Here is an 18,608-nt window from a genome sequence, read left to right on the forward strand (position 1 = left end):
AAGCAGGTTTTTCAACGGAGCTATATTTGCCTTTTCTCTTCCCTTCTCTCTAATGTCTCTGACTATGATGTACCCTAGTAGTCATCAATCATCCTAAATTATGAATCTTGTATATCATGAGGGGAGTGTCTATAGTAACGTATCAGAAAGAAAGCCCATGGGATTGGTGCTTAAGACTGAATATAAAACAGCAATCAATTGATTCCTTGCTTCCATGAATACTAGAATTTGTTAGAGAAACAAACATTCAATCTATGAATCCTCCTGGAGCTACCGCCTAAAGAGCTTCCTACCAAAAGGTTATACTACATCAACAAAGAATATTTACATACTATTATCAGACTTCTCCAAGGCCTATATACTATTGTGCATTGCTATAAAATAGTCACATTTGCTACATTTATAAGAGTTCTTGCTGATGATAAAGATACAACTTGAAACAGACATGGTTACATCTCTAAAGCGACAGAGGTGCATGACAGAAACACATAAGTAAGTGGGGGGCACGCCAGAAAAAGTTAAGGCATCCTCTGTCACTCACCACCCCCACCCAAGCCACTATCTCCCTCTTTTCCACTGGCATAAATAATGTAAGGTGTGTATACGTGTGTGTACACTGGAACATAGGGGAAAAATGCATCTACATCTACTTAAGTCATAATGGTTACAAAACCCCCTTACTGAAGTAATTATAGCAACAGGGGACTATAGCTTTCTAACTCTGGCTATGTGTAGCATGTGGTGACCATGTTGCAAAGGTAAGGTTCAAGGCGACACATTCTTCTGTCACTGCATCATCATGACAGGAGATCTAAATAATAATCTTATTTTGGGAATGTGTGCCAAAGGGCAGGTGAAAGAGGGATATGAAAATGGGAGTGTTTGCTTCACCCAGCTCCAACACCCAGGAAACCACCTCTTGGGGAGGGGAAGGACACGGAGGGACCTTGAGACCATCAAGGTCCGAGTGGATAAACAGGTGCCATCTTCTGTTCTCTTCCTAAGTGTTTCACCATCTGCTCCTCTCTCACACTGCTTCCTCTAGCATCTTTTCATTATTAACCATAACAACTGAATGACAAGGTATTTCCTTTAAAATATTTTGAAAAAGTTCCATTCTTGGGACTGCACTTAAGGTCAACAGCCTCTTCCTTGCTCTCTGCTGAACTGCCTTCTGAGATCATTCCTGATGGTCCCTTCAGATGAAAACCAGGATTTTATCTCTTTTTGTCGTTTTGGTTAAACCTTTTTTTATTACAATTTTTGGTTTCTCTTACTGTGCAGAGAAAAAATAGACATTATCTGATTCCTGGTTTTCTCTGCCTTGGATTAAATTACATCTCTTAGATGCTTATTGGTATTGTGTGAAGCATGTGGTTTTAAAATAAATATCTGAAGGAAGTCTAATTACATGGAAGCAGAAAAAAGACAGGATCAATATATTTGGATGTTATTCTATAAGAGTTCCAGACAGGTTTGCATCACTGATCATATCCCACAGCTTTAACAGGAAAACAAAATCAGAAAAGACCTTAGCACAATATAGAGATCAATAGGAACACAGATGAGTGACCCTACAATATAATTCCTCTTTTGAGCTTTAAAAAGTTATAGGGATGGGCTCTGGCTATCATGCAAATGTTCACAGGTCTCATAGGTCAATTTGTAACATTATATTTGTTCCTTATGTGTTAGAGAGAGAAGAAATCAGAAATGCTGGCACTGCAAAGAAGAAAATTAGAGGAAGAAAACAGAAGCATGTATTTTTTCCTTATTGAAATGATGAGCAGAGGTTGTGTTATGTTTGAATAAGCTTCCCATTCATGCACTTGTTTCAATCTCTCACCTCTAGGATGTATGTAAAAAATTCAAAAGACAAGCCTAGGCAGAGGGTAAAGCAGATGGTATCCATTTTTTTTTATGATAGGAAGAAAAAAAAGCTACAGCAATTATAGATTCAAGTCTCCTCCCACTTACAAAATAGACATTTTATAGTGCTCAACCTAAATATTGTGGCCTCATATTTAGGAGTTTATAAACAGACACTGGGCTTCAGAATTCTTGCGAGTTAGTCTGCAGGGCTTTCAGAGAAGCTATATAGGAACTGGTGGAATATTTGCTGTCTCCCTAGCTTCAAGGACTCAAAAAAAAAAAAAAAAAAAATCCATCTGAATGGGAGAAAAGCTCCGCTTTTCATAATCACCAGCAGGGATATAACTAGGTCAGGGTGACTCTGCCACAGGACACCTACATTTAGAGAGCACATGTTTAAGCAAAAACAAAATAAAACAATTTAAGGCAGTGTGAAATTTTGAGCTTCTCAGCAAATTTCCACATCACCTCTCTAGTCACAATGCTACTAGCTCAACCCTACAGCCAAGCCAGCTCCCCTGGGGGAGGACAGAGATAGGTGGTCACGGGTATAGACCTCTCTGACCTTTTCTATGCAGAGGGCTTGGGGAAGGGGTCCTCTCCTCCTTGCCACTTTCCCCACCCTCTCCCTAGCACACAGTGGAATGAAGTTGCCAAAATTGCTAGTTACGTTTATTGCTGACTATTAGAGGCCTTGACCTAGATTGCAGGGGCCTTGAAACTGTCAACCCACTGCCACTCCTGATGTTTGCCCACCCGAAGTCATATAATCTGAGAACTGACCTCTACATTAGGAAGATGAAGAAATAAAAAGCATAGTGTTACTCTCAGTCCTCAAGTTCACACAAAAATCCTTACAGCTCTTGATCTTTGGAATTCTACAAACACAGAGCAGATATTATTACCTGGTTCAGGTGGGAAAGTGTTTATACAACAGTCATTTCCTAAAGTTTTCCATGGACGGGTGACATTTTCCCCCTGAGATCCCTCCTAACAAGGATTTGTCAGTTAAAATTGTCACAAAGTCAATATTTTCAAACACAGAAATGAAAACTTTAGATGGCTGACTTTCCCAACAAAGAAACAGGAGGTTGTATATAAAGTTATAAAACTACAACAGCTGCTGACAAGAATAAACATTATCAACATTATTTCCATTTTGGATCATCTGTAACACTCCTGTGTAAAGCTTTTGACTAATCTAAGAATATTTTTGATAAATTTAAAATCCAAGGATTTCTTCAGTTATTTTCCATTTTAAGTCACGCTGTCCAGATTGCTTCAGGTACAAATTATATTTAGCCTAAACAAATTTTTAGCCACAAGAAGGGCACAAGACATCACAAAGCCAACATGGTATTGTCTGAACATCTGCCATTTTGGATAATTTACTTTCTACATTTGTTAAGATAGCTAAAAGTGAACTGCACAGAAACAAAATCCAGTGAGCACTTCCTCAACTTTTTGTGTGAGATTTGTTCAGTTTAGCTGAACAATGCTATATAAACTTTTGATAAAATATTCTATTTAAAGCATATGTATGTAGGAGTCTTCTTCCACATAAAAAATTTTCATATAACACATTATTTTTCTTTCTTATGGAATGACTTCATCCTTCACCAATCTCAATTTTCCTGAGGTGTGATTAAAATTAAACAGAGGTCGCCCTTATTCATGATCTTTTGAATCAGTGCTATTCTCAAGTTGGGGCTATAAAAATTAAAAGCCCTGTCAAGATACTCATTTCAGTCTCTCCATCTTTCCTTTTGCTCCCCAAGGAGCAACCTAATTTTTGTCACTGAAAAACAATTTTAAAAATTAGTCTGATGGTAGAAAGTGATGCTCTCTCTTGGCAGATGCACCAAACGTGATTAAATATTTTCTTATTGAATGTGTCTATCATAACCTGAATGTCTTCTGAGCTGAACCTTAAGGGTCAGTAATATTAAAATGTCATTGGCCAAATTTGGCAAAGTACCAGGCCCAATTTTGAAAGTCTTAATTTCAGATAAACAAGAAAAAATGATGGGAGTTTAGAATTCAACCTCTTAATAATAATACAGAATTACAGAGTACTCTACAGGAGAGCCCTAGAGAAGTCCTTACTTAGGAACACATAGTAATAAGGATAGAGATGCATGACATATCATGCTACACACACACACACACACACACACACACACTTCTTGTTTAGAAACATCTATCTAACCTCTAACCAACCATGGAAAAAAGCATATGTTGGGCATACTTATGAGTCGTCACTATTAAGTAACACCAAGCTGTAATATACCTTATCAAACACTTTCGTTAAATAGTAGTCATACTTTGAATGGTGTGAACATGTGTGTGTATCTTTAAGCGAAGACAATGGAGAACAATCCAAATACCCCTTTGGTCTAATCCAGGGTTTTCCAATTTTGGCACTATTGATGTTCTAGATTAGGTAATTATTTGTTGGACCTAGGACCTTAACAGTCTCAAGGCTCCACCTTTCCTTCCCTTCCCCAAGAGGTGGTTTCCTGGGTGTTGGAACTGGGTGAAGCAAACACTCCCATTTTCATATCCCTCTTTCACCTGCACTTTGGCACACACTCCCAAAATAAGAGAGGCAGACCTGTGCATTGTAGGATGATCATCAGCATCCCTAACCTCTACTCATTACATGCCAACAGCATCCTTGAGCTAGGAAAATGAAAAATGTCTCCAGGTACTGCCAAATGACACCAGAGAGGGCAAAGGAATCACCCTAGTTGGGAAGCACAGGTCTAATCAAACGTTACCAGTATCAGCCATTTCTGTTGTGCTTTTCAGAAGCCACATGAATAGAGTTTTACAAATTTATAGACTAAACGTTATGGAGATGTCTATTGCATAAATCTATCCCAGAAAACATAACAAGATGCAAAATTTCCACATAGTATTTTCAATGGAACTGTGATGTATGGGCTTTACGGGGCTCATGAATTACATTTTAATAATTTTAGCAATCAAAGCACTAATCTGAGTGGCACATATTTTGTTCACTTTTGCATGTGTTTTTTTCTTAGCCCTTTTACATTTTAATGGTATACTGGTAAAAATGTATTCCTTTTTTAGGTAACTACTAAATAATAACAATAGCTCAAAAGAGGAAATATATTCAGGGTTGCACATAAAGTGAATATTTAACACTGCTCACCCATAGGACATTCTCATTACCTTTTTATTGCCATACAGGATCAAAATAACATACCAGTTCTGCATAGAATTGATATTCTCAAATTCTTAACTTTCTAAGTATCAATACAATCTGCATTATGTCAACCAGTCATATTTTAACTGCTAACTTCTCTAATAGCCTCAATATTCAATTGCATTTACAAATTGCCTACTCCAATGATATGGAATTTTTCTAAGAATTTTTTCTATATAACTTCTCTATAGAATTTTTCTTTGTTATCTTTATATCATGTAAGTTCACCCACCAAAAAATGTCACCTGTACTAATTTATATGCTATACTAAGTTTCTCCCTTTAAAACTGAAGTAGAACTTTTTGGGACAGTTTATCGACATTTTGGTGACATTTAAAAGAATAAAGATAGTGAGTTCTAGTGTCTCCCTTTAGCTTAAGACATCCCAAAGCACAAAGACAATGAGAGGCTTCGTCTACATTTCTCTGATACGCAAACACATTTGGCTGCTTCTGTCTATAGAGTTTTCTTGCTGTGCATCTAAGCCAGTGTAACAAGATGTCTAAGCAGTCCTAACTGCTACCAAGGAAATAAATAGCTACTAATTCATATCCCATTACTTGTACAAACCATGCCTTTTGTGACCATGTTCAACCTTGGGCCCATTCATGAGATTTTGGGGAAAGTCAGAATGAGTAAAACAATTCTGCTCATTTTGGGCAATTATTGGGGATAAGACTTGCATCTCGTGCTTGTATGGGCATCATGCGCAGCAAGAGGAAATTGGGTTATTTTATATGAACATGTAGTGGACATGACATAACACATCTGCAGCTCACCAACATTCATTAAATTTTTATCATACCAGGTCATGTGAATTCAGCTTTCATAGCTGCACAGGAATGAGTTTTGTTTAACTTTGTGTGTATATAAGTGTGTGTGTGTGTGTGTGTGTGTACATGTATATGTGTATTCTTGCATGTATGCATACATATGCTTTATCTTGGAGTGAATATACCGTGGTAGATAGAAAAGGGATTTGCCTTCTGGGCTGTCTTCCACAGAGACTAAGCTTTTCATCATTGTGCTTTACTTCATTTCTGAACATTACATTATGAAGACAATTATGCCAATTTACAAATAAACAATGCACTCCCATTTGTAGTCTTTTTGCACTAAAATAATAATGACAATGCAAACAGGCTTACATAATGCAGACCTAAAATTGGGTTTATGTCCTAAATTCTGAGAAGGAAAGTGGCTCATGTTATCCAGACTATGAATCAACACAGTCTAAATTCAACAATGCTTCACATTGTCTAAGTAGACTCGACAAAAGAGGAAGAAGCAATTCTTATTTAAAATTTAAAAAATAGAGGGAAACTATAGTCAATATAGACGTGGTTCAACAAATCACAATAATCAGCTGTAGCATTACTCAGTAAGAGATTTTTTTTTAAATCTACCCCATCACCCACCCACTGCCCCTAAATAGGGCAAAAATAAATAATAATTTTTTAAAAACCTATGGTTCTAATGCCAGTCTTAATAAGACAGGTTACTATTATCATTATCATTATTATTATCATTATTAAGCCAGTTTGTGTTGACAGTCAGCAACACTTTTGCCCCGGCATTTTCTTTATTCTACCTTGATTAGTTCCTTAGCCTAGTTTGTCTTGTTTTTGAACTGCATCTTCTAGATTTGAACCATGTAAATGTGCTTTACCAACAGCATTCCGTCAGCATTTTACTAGTTGCAAATCCACCATGTGCTATAAAACGTTTCATGGGATGTTTCGTTTCTTATTTGTCTTCTAAGCCAACATTAAAAGTTTTGCTTGGGTTTTTGTTGTTCTTTTCTTGTCTTTTCCAAGTGTTCCCTGCAAATCCATGGAACCACCTGACCACTCCCTCTTGGAGTCACATAGAAAACCTAACAAAAATACCCTGACTTGGTCCTTTCTTCTTCCATTGTCCCTAGGAAGTGGGCTGGAGTGAGGTGTCTTCACATGGATCTAGCTGCATTCTCAGGGCACCGATTTTATGAAGATACCAGAGTTGGAGAAATTCCTCGGGCATGGCATGGAAGCCGGAAAAGGGTAAGACGTTGTCATAGTAGTGGTGGCTGATGGGCTGCTCACGCATATTGACGGAAAAGGGCCAGAAGCCGTAGATGGCCACCTCTTCACAGAGGCCCAGAGCTGCGCTCACCAGAAAAAGTCCTGTGGACAGGCGCTTGGCATGGATTCCCCTACTTTTCCAGAACTTTCCAATGCTACGCAGAAAGTTGGGGTTGGCAAAGAGCACTGTTTGATTGGCACCGACATCTGACAGTGTGTAATACACCCGCAGGGATGGCTCTGTTCCTGTCTTCATAGAAAAGGCAGGCATGTAGATGTAACTGTGGTTATAGACTTTCATGTTGTCCACAAATGTCTTTCTGGACCACAGTAGGTTCTGAAACCTATTAAAGAGAAGAAGAGGCTCCATTAAACCTGGAGAAAAAGAAACTCATCAAAACCCATGCGACTGTCTTCTGATGGCCCTAATAGCTCAAACCATCTCAGCAAAACACATGAAAAACACCTCACTTGCATTTAAAATTCACCTTGAACTTACCAATTATCTCACATCAAGTACTCTGGCTTTCCCCGACCCCAACACCTTAAATTCAGGCTACCGTTCCTTAACAGGGTTGCCTCAGTACTAAAATGCACTGTACATTTTGTTCTCTTCCATAATGTACTTGCCTGGAATGTAAAATGGTTTAATTCTCATGAATTCATAAAGGTTGTTGGCTGGGATTTTGAGAAAAGCTACCTGTGTGGTCTGTAAGTACAGGACTGGTTTCCTCATCTGCAAATCAAAGGAATCACTTCCAGGATACCTATTTCCACTGACATTCTGTGATTTTATAAGTATTTAGATTGAGCAATGCTATACTATAACTATAATATTATGTGGAGAAAGAAAAACTCATTACTATTATAAAATGATGCAGAGAGTTACCATATGGCTTGCTCCGAAGAACTCTATTTTCCTAAGTTCTTTCAGTTTGGATTACATAAAGAGAAGGGTCTCTGGTTTAAATGTATTCAACTAAAATTTATGGTATACATCCTAGGTGTCAGGCATTGGGCAGTTAAAAAATTAATGACCCAATTTTTGGTCTTAAGAAATTCCAGTCCAGTTGTGGAAACAAAAATACAAGTGAGTACAATATAATGTTCTACATGCAATTGATATTTGCATAAAGCATTAAGGGATACAGATGAAAAAGATAGTTCTGCCTTGAAAGAGGGAGTGGGGTCTGGGAAAGCTACAGAAAGGGGATAACATTTAAATACACTTCGTTAGGCAAATGACAGAGAGAACAGCAGCTAAACTCAAAGGGCCACTTTGGTCACAGGCAAGAGTATACAGTGCACTGAAACAACGATGAGGATTCGTGTCCCTGGAATGTGGGAGGTGGGAATGCTGGGGGCAGTGGTTGAAGATAAAGCATGTTGAGAAAAAACTGTTATGTGTCTCTTATTTGTTTGGATGTCACTCTGTCCTGGTGGGGAAACTTTACACTGGTAACTATTTATGACACTTTTGACAGTTGTCAGTCTGTGTCAATAAAAAGGTACTCTAGTCCTATAGAAGACAATCTGCGGAGAAAGAAGATGGCAGCCTGGAGATCAGTACAGAGGATGCTGATAGACTCAAGTAAACAAAAAAAGGAAAGGACAGTGAACTAGACTAGGGCCTTGCAACTTTTGACTTCTCTCACACAAGGGGAGCTGTCTGCCTCTGGCCATGTGTGGGAACAGCAGCAGCATCGAAGAATGGAACTAAATTACAACTAGCAGAGGGACATCTGGCCTGATATGTCGGCAGGTTCATCATAAATATTTGAAATTAAAATTCTGAATACACAAATCCACAGGATTGTATGTGGCAAACTGTTATTTACTCTGCATGCCCAGAAAGGTGTGTTTCTTAAGCACAGAAGGAAGGGAAATCTCTCATTTTCTTCATGTCCTTGATCCAGCAGCCTGCTTTAGCAATTTTCCCTGGGCCCTGACAAATAGAGAAGTGATGATAGGGTCTTTAGGCAGAATCACTTTACCCTAGAAGAAGCTATGGAAGCATATTGCAACCATAGGCTGGAGCTGGGCCAGCCTCTCCAATACCAATTCCTGCTTCCCAACTTCAAAATGGGCTCTGCTCAGTAATTCTTTTCTTCCCTCCATTGCCCACCCATATCTTCTGCTCTCTTCCTAAAACACTGATACTTTCCCAGTCATGTAGACGCACCATGCAGATAACTCCCTATTCCATTTGAGCTTTGGTTCTCACACTTTAGTTAGAATAATGGGGAGAGTTCACTAATTATCATAGCTTCCTGCTTTGTGATGGGAGTGACCCAGGGGGCTGGATTTTTATTCAGCACTCCTGGATGATTCTGATACTGATGTCTAGGAGATATACTTATGTAGAAGATCAAAGCATCAATGTAAGTTGTCTGGCTCTCTGCATCTATCCCTCCACACCTTTTTCTTTATATCTTCTAATTTTATTCTTACTGCAAGATTCTAAGAGCAAGAAGTGCTATCTCTTCCCCTTTGTATCTTGAGAGAAGCTGTTTTACACTTTCTAAAGAATTCGTATTCTGAAGTGGGTCTTTCCTCTTTAAAACATTCAGCCTCTTCATCTCTACCTGAATTAAACCCTTCTGTCTTCTAAACATGGTTAGAAATTTTTCCCCAAGTTTTACTGAGGTATGTTTGACAAACAAAAATTGTGTATATTTAGGGTGTACAGCATGATGCTTTTATATACAATGTGAAATGATTAACCACAATCAGGTTAGAATTTAACAAAAGAAAATTCTTAATATGCCCATACTGTTCCCAGAGCTACATTCTAGTTCTCCCATTTTGCCATCCACATTTTAGAGCAGTTAGTATACTCCTACTGGCTTCCTTTCTTGCTTCCATCCCTCCTATGGCTGTGCAGAATGGCTCCCACTCCACAGGGCTCTGCTGGCTGACGGAATTGATCCCTGTCTCTATGGGACTACATGCTAGTGGAGAATCACAGACAGCCTCAATAAACTCAGGACAAGTGATTTTGTGTTCCCTGTCTTAAAGCTCTCTGATTATTCCCTCTTTGAATTTTAACTGAATTTACTATAGCCTTAATTTTATTGACACTGTTAAAGAACCAACCTATAGATTATATTTTATGATGTTTACCTACCCCCTTCTTCAACAAATGATATTATTTAAGGACTCAATTCAATTCAATAACTGGTATGGTATACTTAATATATTTAATATTATCCTGATTAAGAGTTTAATGGGGTGAACATGGAATTTTACTAAATTATTACAAAATTCAACTAGAATTATACAAAAGTGGTGCTCCAACTCATCTCTCCAGCCTCATACTCAGCTACTCCCCATGCCCTCAGCCTATGCTCTAGCCATGTCTGCATATGCAAATTTCCACATAGTTTTTGCATGTATGGATTCATTTTTGCTCATTCATTCATTGCCTGGTGAAGTTCTGCCTGTAATTCAAGACCTAACTTCAGCTTTTCTTTATTAAGCTATTCCTTCCTTCCAGCTAAGCTTTCAAAAGATTCTTCTTTGAATTCCCCAATACGAATTGCTCATACCCTTCAAGACTACATACTCTTTGAAGACAAGGGACACGTCTTATTCATCCTTTACTTTTTATAACCTAGCTCAGAATAGTGTACTGTATGAACAGAAAACTATAAGTAATAATTGAAAAAGAAAAAATGAAGCCCAATAAGCCTATGAATTAAAAAGAAAAATTAAATCAGATCAGCCTATGAATTATCAGAAAGAAATGATTAATATATAATGAATATGGGCATAAAGAAAAACCATAATAGAGTGCAAATCACAGAAATATAGCAAATTTTACAAATGAATTGAGTAGGTGATAATGGAGATAAAACCAATAAAATTTTTTAAATTATATAATAAACAATATTGAGGTAGCTAGCTAACAATTTGAAGACTTGGAATAGATTCATAAATTACAAAATAATTTAAAGATAAGTAAGATAAATAGTTAAAATCTACATTACAAAAAAGCTAAAGAAAACAATTGAGAACTTATCAGACATTTGTAAAATATCTTTCAACAAAAGAAAATATTGACAAAATCGATTATGTCAAGATGTAAAATTTCATTACCATGAAAAATAAGATACCTAAAATAAAAAGGGAATTACTCTGAAAAATGTTTACAGAAAATATGACAAACAGAAGATTAATATTGATGAAACTACAGAGTTCTAAATATATGGATTTCAAAATGGACAAAAACAATTAATCTAAAAGGAATTTCAATAAAAAATGTTAAGGCATTCAGTTACAGGTTGCTAGTCAAGATGCAAACTGAATAGAATAAGAAAAGGGTGATGGTCTAGCTCACCTCCTATGTCAAATCTCTAGACATACAAGAAAAGATATTTTTAAAAATCCATATAGATTCTGAAAAAGGAAAAGAAAGCACAGCTTCAGTGGATCCCCAATCTGGGTTACCTCTGAAAAACAGAAAGCTTACCAAAGGAAACCAGAGCATGAACTAACTTAGTGAATATTTCTCTAAAAGGTATCAGGAGATAATGGGAAAGATGAATGTATTTGAATAATCAGCAAGGTTATTGTTCAGATTATGGGGTAGCAAAGATACCCAGGTGGGCTGAACTCTAAAATCCTGCGCTGGTCAATTATCATTGTGTGTGGGTGGCGGTGTCAGTCTCCAGGAAGGAATAGTGGCTGGGAATTCTTCTCAACTCATACAATACTGGCAGTCAGGCTTACAGTTCCCAAGTGGAACAGTGACACTGGCTCCAGAGAGAAGTCCTAGAGATCATGGAATTTGAGAGCTGTCCAAAAGAAAGCAACGTTGCTACCTTCTCAACCCAGAGTGAAGCTCTCTTGTTGACATGTGCAGTCTCTGTACAGAGCTTCTAGTCACCAAAGACAGCCACAATCAAAAAATACTGAAAGACAGCCTCCAACATGAGAGTCTGAGAACAAATGGAAGAACAAACGGACCCAGAGAAAACCAAGATATTCAAGAGGCAGAAGAAAACTCTTGAAAATCTATAATTAGTTTGTTTAGAAATATTAATAGCTAATCATATCCAGACTAGGATGCTATGAAAAGAAAAAGAATATTTAAGGAATAAGAAAGTACTGTTGGTAATTTAAAAATATAACAACTGATGGATTCTGATAAAGGAAAGCTCCAGAAAAATAGCTACACAGTAGGCCTAGAAAGCCATCAATCAGATTCTAGCAAGAGAAGAAGACAGCGCCAGGATGGATGTCTCAACAACAACAAAAAATGCCCCTGATAGACTAATGCGTTTGGCAGTAATAGAATAAGAGTTACGGTTCTGGAGGGAGTCCGGAGATGGATTAGTGACTGTTGCATGGAAAGGTTTTATTAGCTCTGGGGGAAAACTAAAAGTTGGGCAGGATATAAAATACCTGGACTAGACTTCTTGTCTCCGATGTGAACTATGCTTGTGGAGACAGACGCTAAGGTACTGCTGACTATTGATTTGATTATCATAGATCTGTACCGGGAGGTCAGGAAAACATAAGTGTGCCTGGGGGAGGGGCCCTGCGAGGAGCACGTGAAGAGAATGAATCATTATTTTTCCATACGCAATCAACAGACAAGCTGGAATTTTAAAAATTGTCATTAAGCATGCTGCTTTCAAATGTAATAAGAAAGAAAATCAGCTTGAAGAAGTTGAGAGGAATTAATATCTTGGAACATGACCTGGGGGAGTGGGGATGTCTGAACGGGCGATTGCAGCCTTTCATTTTGGGCTTTGTCAGACTATTGGATTTTTCTAAACTATTTGCATGCATTATTTTGGTAAAAAGAGAAATGTAATTTTTACAATCATAAAAAAGATGAAACAATTTATATTGATCGAATGCATAAGACCACCAAGAAAATATAATAATAGTCAATAAATTTTATGTACTTAACAAGGTAGTTTTAAAGATATATATAGCCAAAAAAACTACAGATAGAATTTCACAAATATGTGATCATAGTGAGTCTTCAATAAAAAAACACACATTTTTAAAAACATAATGGAAAATTTCTGACCACACATTATGTCACAAAAGAAAAACCAATATATTCAAACAATTATCACCATATAGGCCACACTGATCAAAAATTTAATAAAATTAGAAGTCAGCAATGTAAAGATACACACACATTGCACCCCCAAATTTTCTAAAAAACATATTTTAAGTATGTTTATAAGGAGAAATCTATCAATATCTGGAGATGATATAATTAACTATCTACAATATATAAGAGAACCAACTGAAAAATTATTTATTGGAGCCAACAGATACTTAGGCAGGATCAGCTTTTTAGCTTCGCTACATAGCAACAATCATATATTAGAAAAATATAATGAAACAAATATTTTATTTGGAATAGCAACAAAGCCTCCAAACACCTCGAAATAAACCTAAAAATAAATATATACCATTTTTACGGAGGCAGTAATGAACATAGAAAGATGTCTCCTCAAATAAATTTGTAGGTTCAATGCAATCTCAACAAAAATCCCAATATTATTGTAAAGTAAAATTTTATAAAGTGATTCAAAACTTCACATAGAAGGTATAAATTAGTAGGTATACTCAAGACAGTTTTGGACAAAAGAATAAGAAACACAGAACTTACCAATATTAAAGCTGATTATAAAACCATAGCAATAAAAACACTATGAAACTAATGCAAGAAAAAACCATATATGAGAAAACAGAAGAATGAGTCTTGAAATAGACCTATGTATGTTTAGACATTCCCTATATGATAAAAGTGACATTTCAAACCAATTTGTGAAAAATCAGCTATTCCATAAATTGTACTGTGACTACTGGCTAGCCAATAGTAGAAACTAAGATAAAATCCTACCTCACACTGTTCGGAAAATTAAGTTCCAGATTGAATAAAAATGTATTATAAAATTAGAAGAAAATATGAGAAAATATCTTTGAGACATTTAGAATATAAAAGGCATTGCAAAATAAGGCACTAGAAGCAAAATCCATAAAGGAAAAGACTGTTAATCAGGACTGCTTTAAAATTAAAGATTTCTATAAAGTTATATAATTAAAGATACAAGCAGCAGATTGGGAGAAAATGTTTACAACATACAAAACAAAGGATTAGTATCCAGAATTCAAACAATAAAAATCCATAACAGATATACCAATAGCACAATATAACAACAGATTAGTATCCAGAGTACAAACAGTAAAAAATTAATAACAAACATACAAATAACACAATAGAAAAATGGACAATACTGTAGAACTGTCAAGTCTGAGATAGGCAATGCAAAGGGCCAATATACTTATTAAAAATGTACAATCTCACTAGCATTTAAGTTACAACAAACCTACAGTGAAATAAGTTTTCTACACAACTGACTTTTAAAAATTAAAGAACTTGACAATAACAAGTGTTAGAGTGTGAGAAACGGGTATTTTTATGCTTTGAATGGGAGTATGAATTGTTCCAGACAGTCTGGAATGGGATTTGGCATTTCAAATATGCACACCTCCTGACCCTGCACTTCCACTTCTCAACCGGTGCCTTGATGTTTGCAGAGCACCGTCAATCACTTCTCTTAGGTCTGGGCTCAAATAAAAGCTCCTCAGAGAAGCCTTTCCTGACCAGTTCATTTTCATATTTGTTGTATCTCTTTGTATATTCTTTACAATATCTTTGTTGTATTTCCTTGTATTTTCTTTCAGCTATCGGGAAGCTCCTTTTGGCTTTTTATGGATGCTTCACTACATAGGCATGATTGATTATGCCATTGGCCATTAGTGATCAACTCAACATTCGACCTCTCTCCCCTCCTTGGAGGTTGAAGGTGGGGCTCAAAAGTCCCAATCCCTTAACCCTGCCTTGGTCTTTTCAGTGATCAACTCCCACCCTGAAGTTACCTGGGGGCTGCCAACCATCAGTCAACTCATTAGTGTACAAAAAGACATCACCTCATGGAGATTCTAAGGATTTTAGGAGTTGTATGTCAGGAAAGAGGTTGAAGACTAAATATATATTTCACAGTACTACAGGGTCAAAGGAAACTTTAGCCTTATCTGTAACACTTTTGATTTCTTAAAGGTGAATATATTTATGTGTTACTTGTGTTATTAAATATTGCTTTGAAAGGTCAGGCTCCTCAGTAATCACATAAATGCAAAGAAATAATTGTGAGTTTCTGTCTACTCTTTTTAGCACAACAATAAATTAGGATTATGGTATACTTTTATTCTTTTTAAATGTTTAATATCATTATAAGGTTGTCTGCAGTATAAAACACATTTATAAAAAATAAGTCACATAAATGTTCAAGTTAATTTTTCTCCTAAGCATATTGCATTTTAAAAATCTTCATTTACACAGAATATTTGTCCTAATTTTTTTCTGTATAATAACTTTAATTTGAACACTTTCCTTATTATTTACTTCCTGTTCAAATGCTTCAACAATTTTCCAGGGGGCTAACTCATTTCCTCATGTTATTTACTTGCTTTTCTAATATTTTGGGACCATTTGCCACATTCACGGCTGCTCACTGTCATTTTTCTGTCTCTTTGAGTAGCTGTTTGTTTACCCAGCTGTTGCTTCCTTTCCTTCTGTCAATGAGTGTTAATTTTACGATGATTTACAATACTTTCCTCCTCTGTATCTTCTCATTCTATGGGTGGGTCTCCTCCACAGGAAAATATCTTACCAGATTGCAAAGAACATTCTATACCAAGCTGTTCAATTGACAGATAAGACATAATAAAAATATGCCGTAAGAATGCAAACTTTAAAAATATTTGCAGGATGGGAGTTTCAAAGCTAGAGTGTGAATGTTGCTAAGAGGGACAAAATTTAGGACAGGCCTTTCAGATGTGCAAATATCGGAAATGAATTTTGAAGAACAAGTAAAAGGTAGCTATACGAACAGAGTTGAAGGAGAAGAGCATTCTTGGCTGAAAGAGTGGCGTGGCATAGGCATGGAGCTGGGAGAGGATGGTGTGTCCAGGGAAATGCAAGCAATTTAATATGGTGAAGCTTAGAGCCTTTCGAGTAGCTAAAGAGGAAGCCAGCTTGGTGCATAGGAGAGAATAAAAGAAGGACCTACAACCATTCAAGGTTGAGGTTTTACCTAGAAGGAAAAATGGAGACTCACTAGCATCATGGCAAAATGATGAGGGTCTTACCAGTGGGGGCTGTAAAAAAGGAAGGAACTGGCTTTACTGACTGGGCGGAGAAGGGCTGATCTTCAGCTGGGAAGCAATGGTGAGGTGTACAACGCAGTGACCTGTCTGAGTGAGTGCCTATCCTGTGCCAGCTGTTAAATATTTATTACCATTTGTTGTGAGAGTGCTTTCATTTTGCGGGATTGGGTGGCTTGGATTTCCAGTGATTCCTTTCCTTTCATCATGATATGCAACACAACAGGAGAAGGTGGTTTGAAGGGAAAGTCTATTATCTAATTTTGGACATGCTGGGCCACAGACATGAGCCATGCAGAACAGTCAGCTAAAAAGCAAAACGCTGACAAATTATAGCATTGAAATGATGGGAAAAGGAGGCAGAGATGTAGCAAAGGGTAGATGGAAATGGTAGGTGAGAGGAAATCAGGAGAGTGCTCAGAGGGAGAAAGAGTTTCAGAAGTTTATCAACAGTGGCAAATGCAGAGGAGAGATCAAGTGAAATAAAGACAGAAAATGCTCTTTGGAGATTTAGCAACATCCCAGTTGTTAGTGGTATGAGTTATTCCAGTAGAAATCAATCTAGATCCTAGGTTGTCTACAGTGGCCAAATAGGTTAGGAAAATACACGAAAGGACCAGGCATGAGACAAGAGGGAGTAGATCTGGAAAGGAAATGTGCATGTCCCATCTAAAGGATTTCAGAATAAAAAGAAAAAAAAAAAGTTACAGCCAAGTAAAACAATTCTATAGGCCAGATTTGGCCTGCTGGCAGCAAGTTTGATGTTAACCCTCAAAGCATATTTGAAATTCCAAATGAAAATGAGACCAGGATTCACAATTCCTTTTGGAGCAGATGAAACAACAACAAAAAGATATACTAGATATGGTCTCCTGTTTGTTGATGACACTAGTGATAATCTGGGATAAAAATTAAAAAACCTATAATTAATTTATAGAAATAATCAACAAATTTCACTGTAAAATTCTTGCTTAATGTACGTTATTCTAGTTAAGCCTTTGGGGAAGGCATTATCGCTTTTCTGCTGTTGAGAAAATTGAGGATAGAGCAGTTAAGTACTCCTAACAAAGTTTCATCGCAGGAATGTGGTAGACTACGGCTTCTAACTCAGCTCAGCCTGACTCTGGACTCAATGCTCTTTCAGTTGTTTTGTGGAGCTTTTCCTTGAGTGGAAGACACATCCCTCCTGTCCTGTTCAATCAATCACCTGTAGTTTGAGCTCTACCCTTTCCCACATATCTTTAACCACTCCCTTTCCTGGGCCCTTTCCCCCCCCCATGAGCTCTGGTACAAGTCTCTCCCACACGAAAACAATCTAACAATCAACAAAAATTTCCTCAACAGTACATCCTTCTCTAGTTACATCTTTCTAGTTACATCTAGTTACTTTTCTCTAGTAACATCTCTTTCCTTCTCTCCATGGTGTATTTCTCATTTCATGTCACCCACACTTCCTGGAAGATTTCATTCACTTTCAAGGCCTAAAGTGTAACTTGTGTACTAGCAATGGGGTGGAAAATATTATTCTAACAGATACCATATTTCCTTGTGGAAGGAAAATTCTCATTGCTTAGGTGTAGAGAATGCTTTGGGTATTGAAAGTAAATCCTAAGAGCATGTCCTGGGAGCAGAAAGGAAAATAAGTTAAATTTCTGTTAACTGCATAAGTAGTTAACAGGAATTAGGGGGCGGAGGAGTCAAAGGGCAAGAGGAGGGGAGACAGAGAGAAAAGAATGAGAGGAAACAACATCTCAGGAGGCTAGAATCCGATATAACATAACAAGTGGGACATTCTCATTGACAGGGTGGTCAAAATCTTTTAAGAAAAGAGATACCTGATGTTCAAGTTTTATATTCTTCACTTAATAGTTTTGTAGTGTCTCCCGTCCCTCACCTCAAACCTTCTATAAAATCTGCTGAATACACATAATGCCTGTGGGAATGGAATTCTGGAGAACTAAGAAAAAGAAGTTTTAATCCATGCCTGCACTGATGTGCAACACAGAGAGAAGAGCAAGATAGGAGGTAAGATGAGACGGAGACTGAAGCAAACAGGTAATTGGAATAAACAATGACCATGTAAACATAAACTCATGGAGATGCCTAAACCATTGGACGGAGCTTTGAACTCACTGGCAGACACAGGATAGGAGTTCCAAATCAATCTGAAGAAACCTTAAGGTCCAGTGTGACTTCTACTCACATCTGAATTCATACCAATGGCTTCCTAATCTCTTCCAAAA

The 18,608-nt window shown here is 37.1% G+C and overlaps 1 protein-coding gene across 1 annotated transcript in view; it reads right to left on the reverse strand.

Annotated features, from left to right (window-relative positions):
* Positions 1 to 7,024: 7,024 nt before the first annotated feature.
* The window catches only part of ST8SIA1 (ST8 alpha-N-acetyl-neuraminide alpha-2,8-sialyltransferase 1), a 151,203-nt gene continuing 139,619 nt past the window's right edge, over positions 7,025 to 18,608 (reverse strand). The window contains exon 5 of the mRNA XM_069491128.1: positions 7,025 to 7,511. Coding sequence (XP_069347229.1) covers positions 7,025 to 7,511 — 487 coding nt within the window. The remainder of the gene's footprint in view (positions 7,512 to 18,608) is intronic.

The sequence above is a fragment of the Eulemur rufifrons genome, chromosome 16 (assembly GCF_041146395.1).
Source record: "Eulemur rufifrons isolate Redbay chromosome 16, OSU_ERuf_1, whole genome shotgun sequence".
Lineage (NCBI taxonomy): Eukaryota > Metazoa > Chordata > Mammalia > Primates > Lemuridae > Eulemur > Eulemur rufifrons.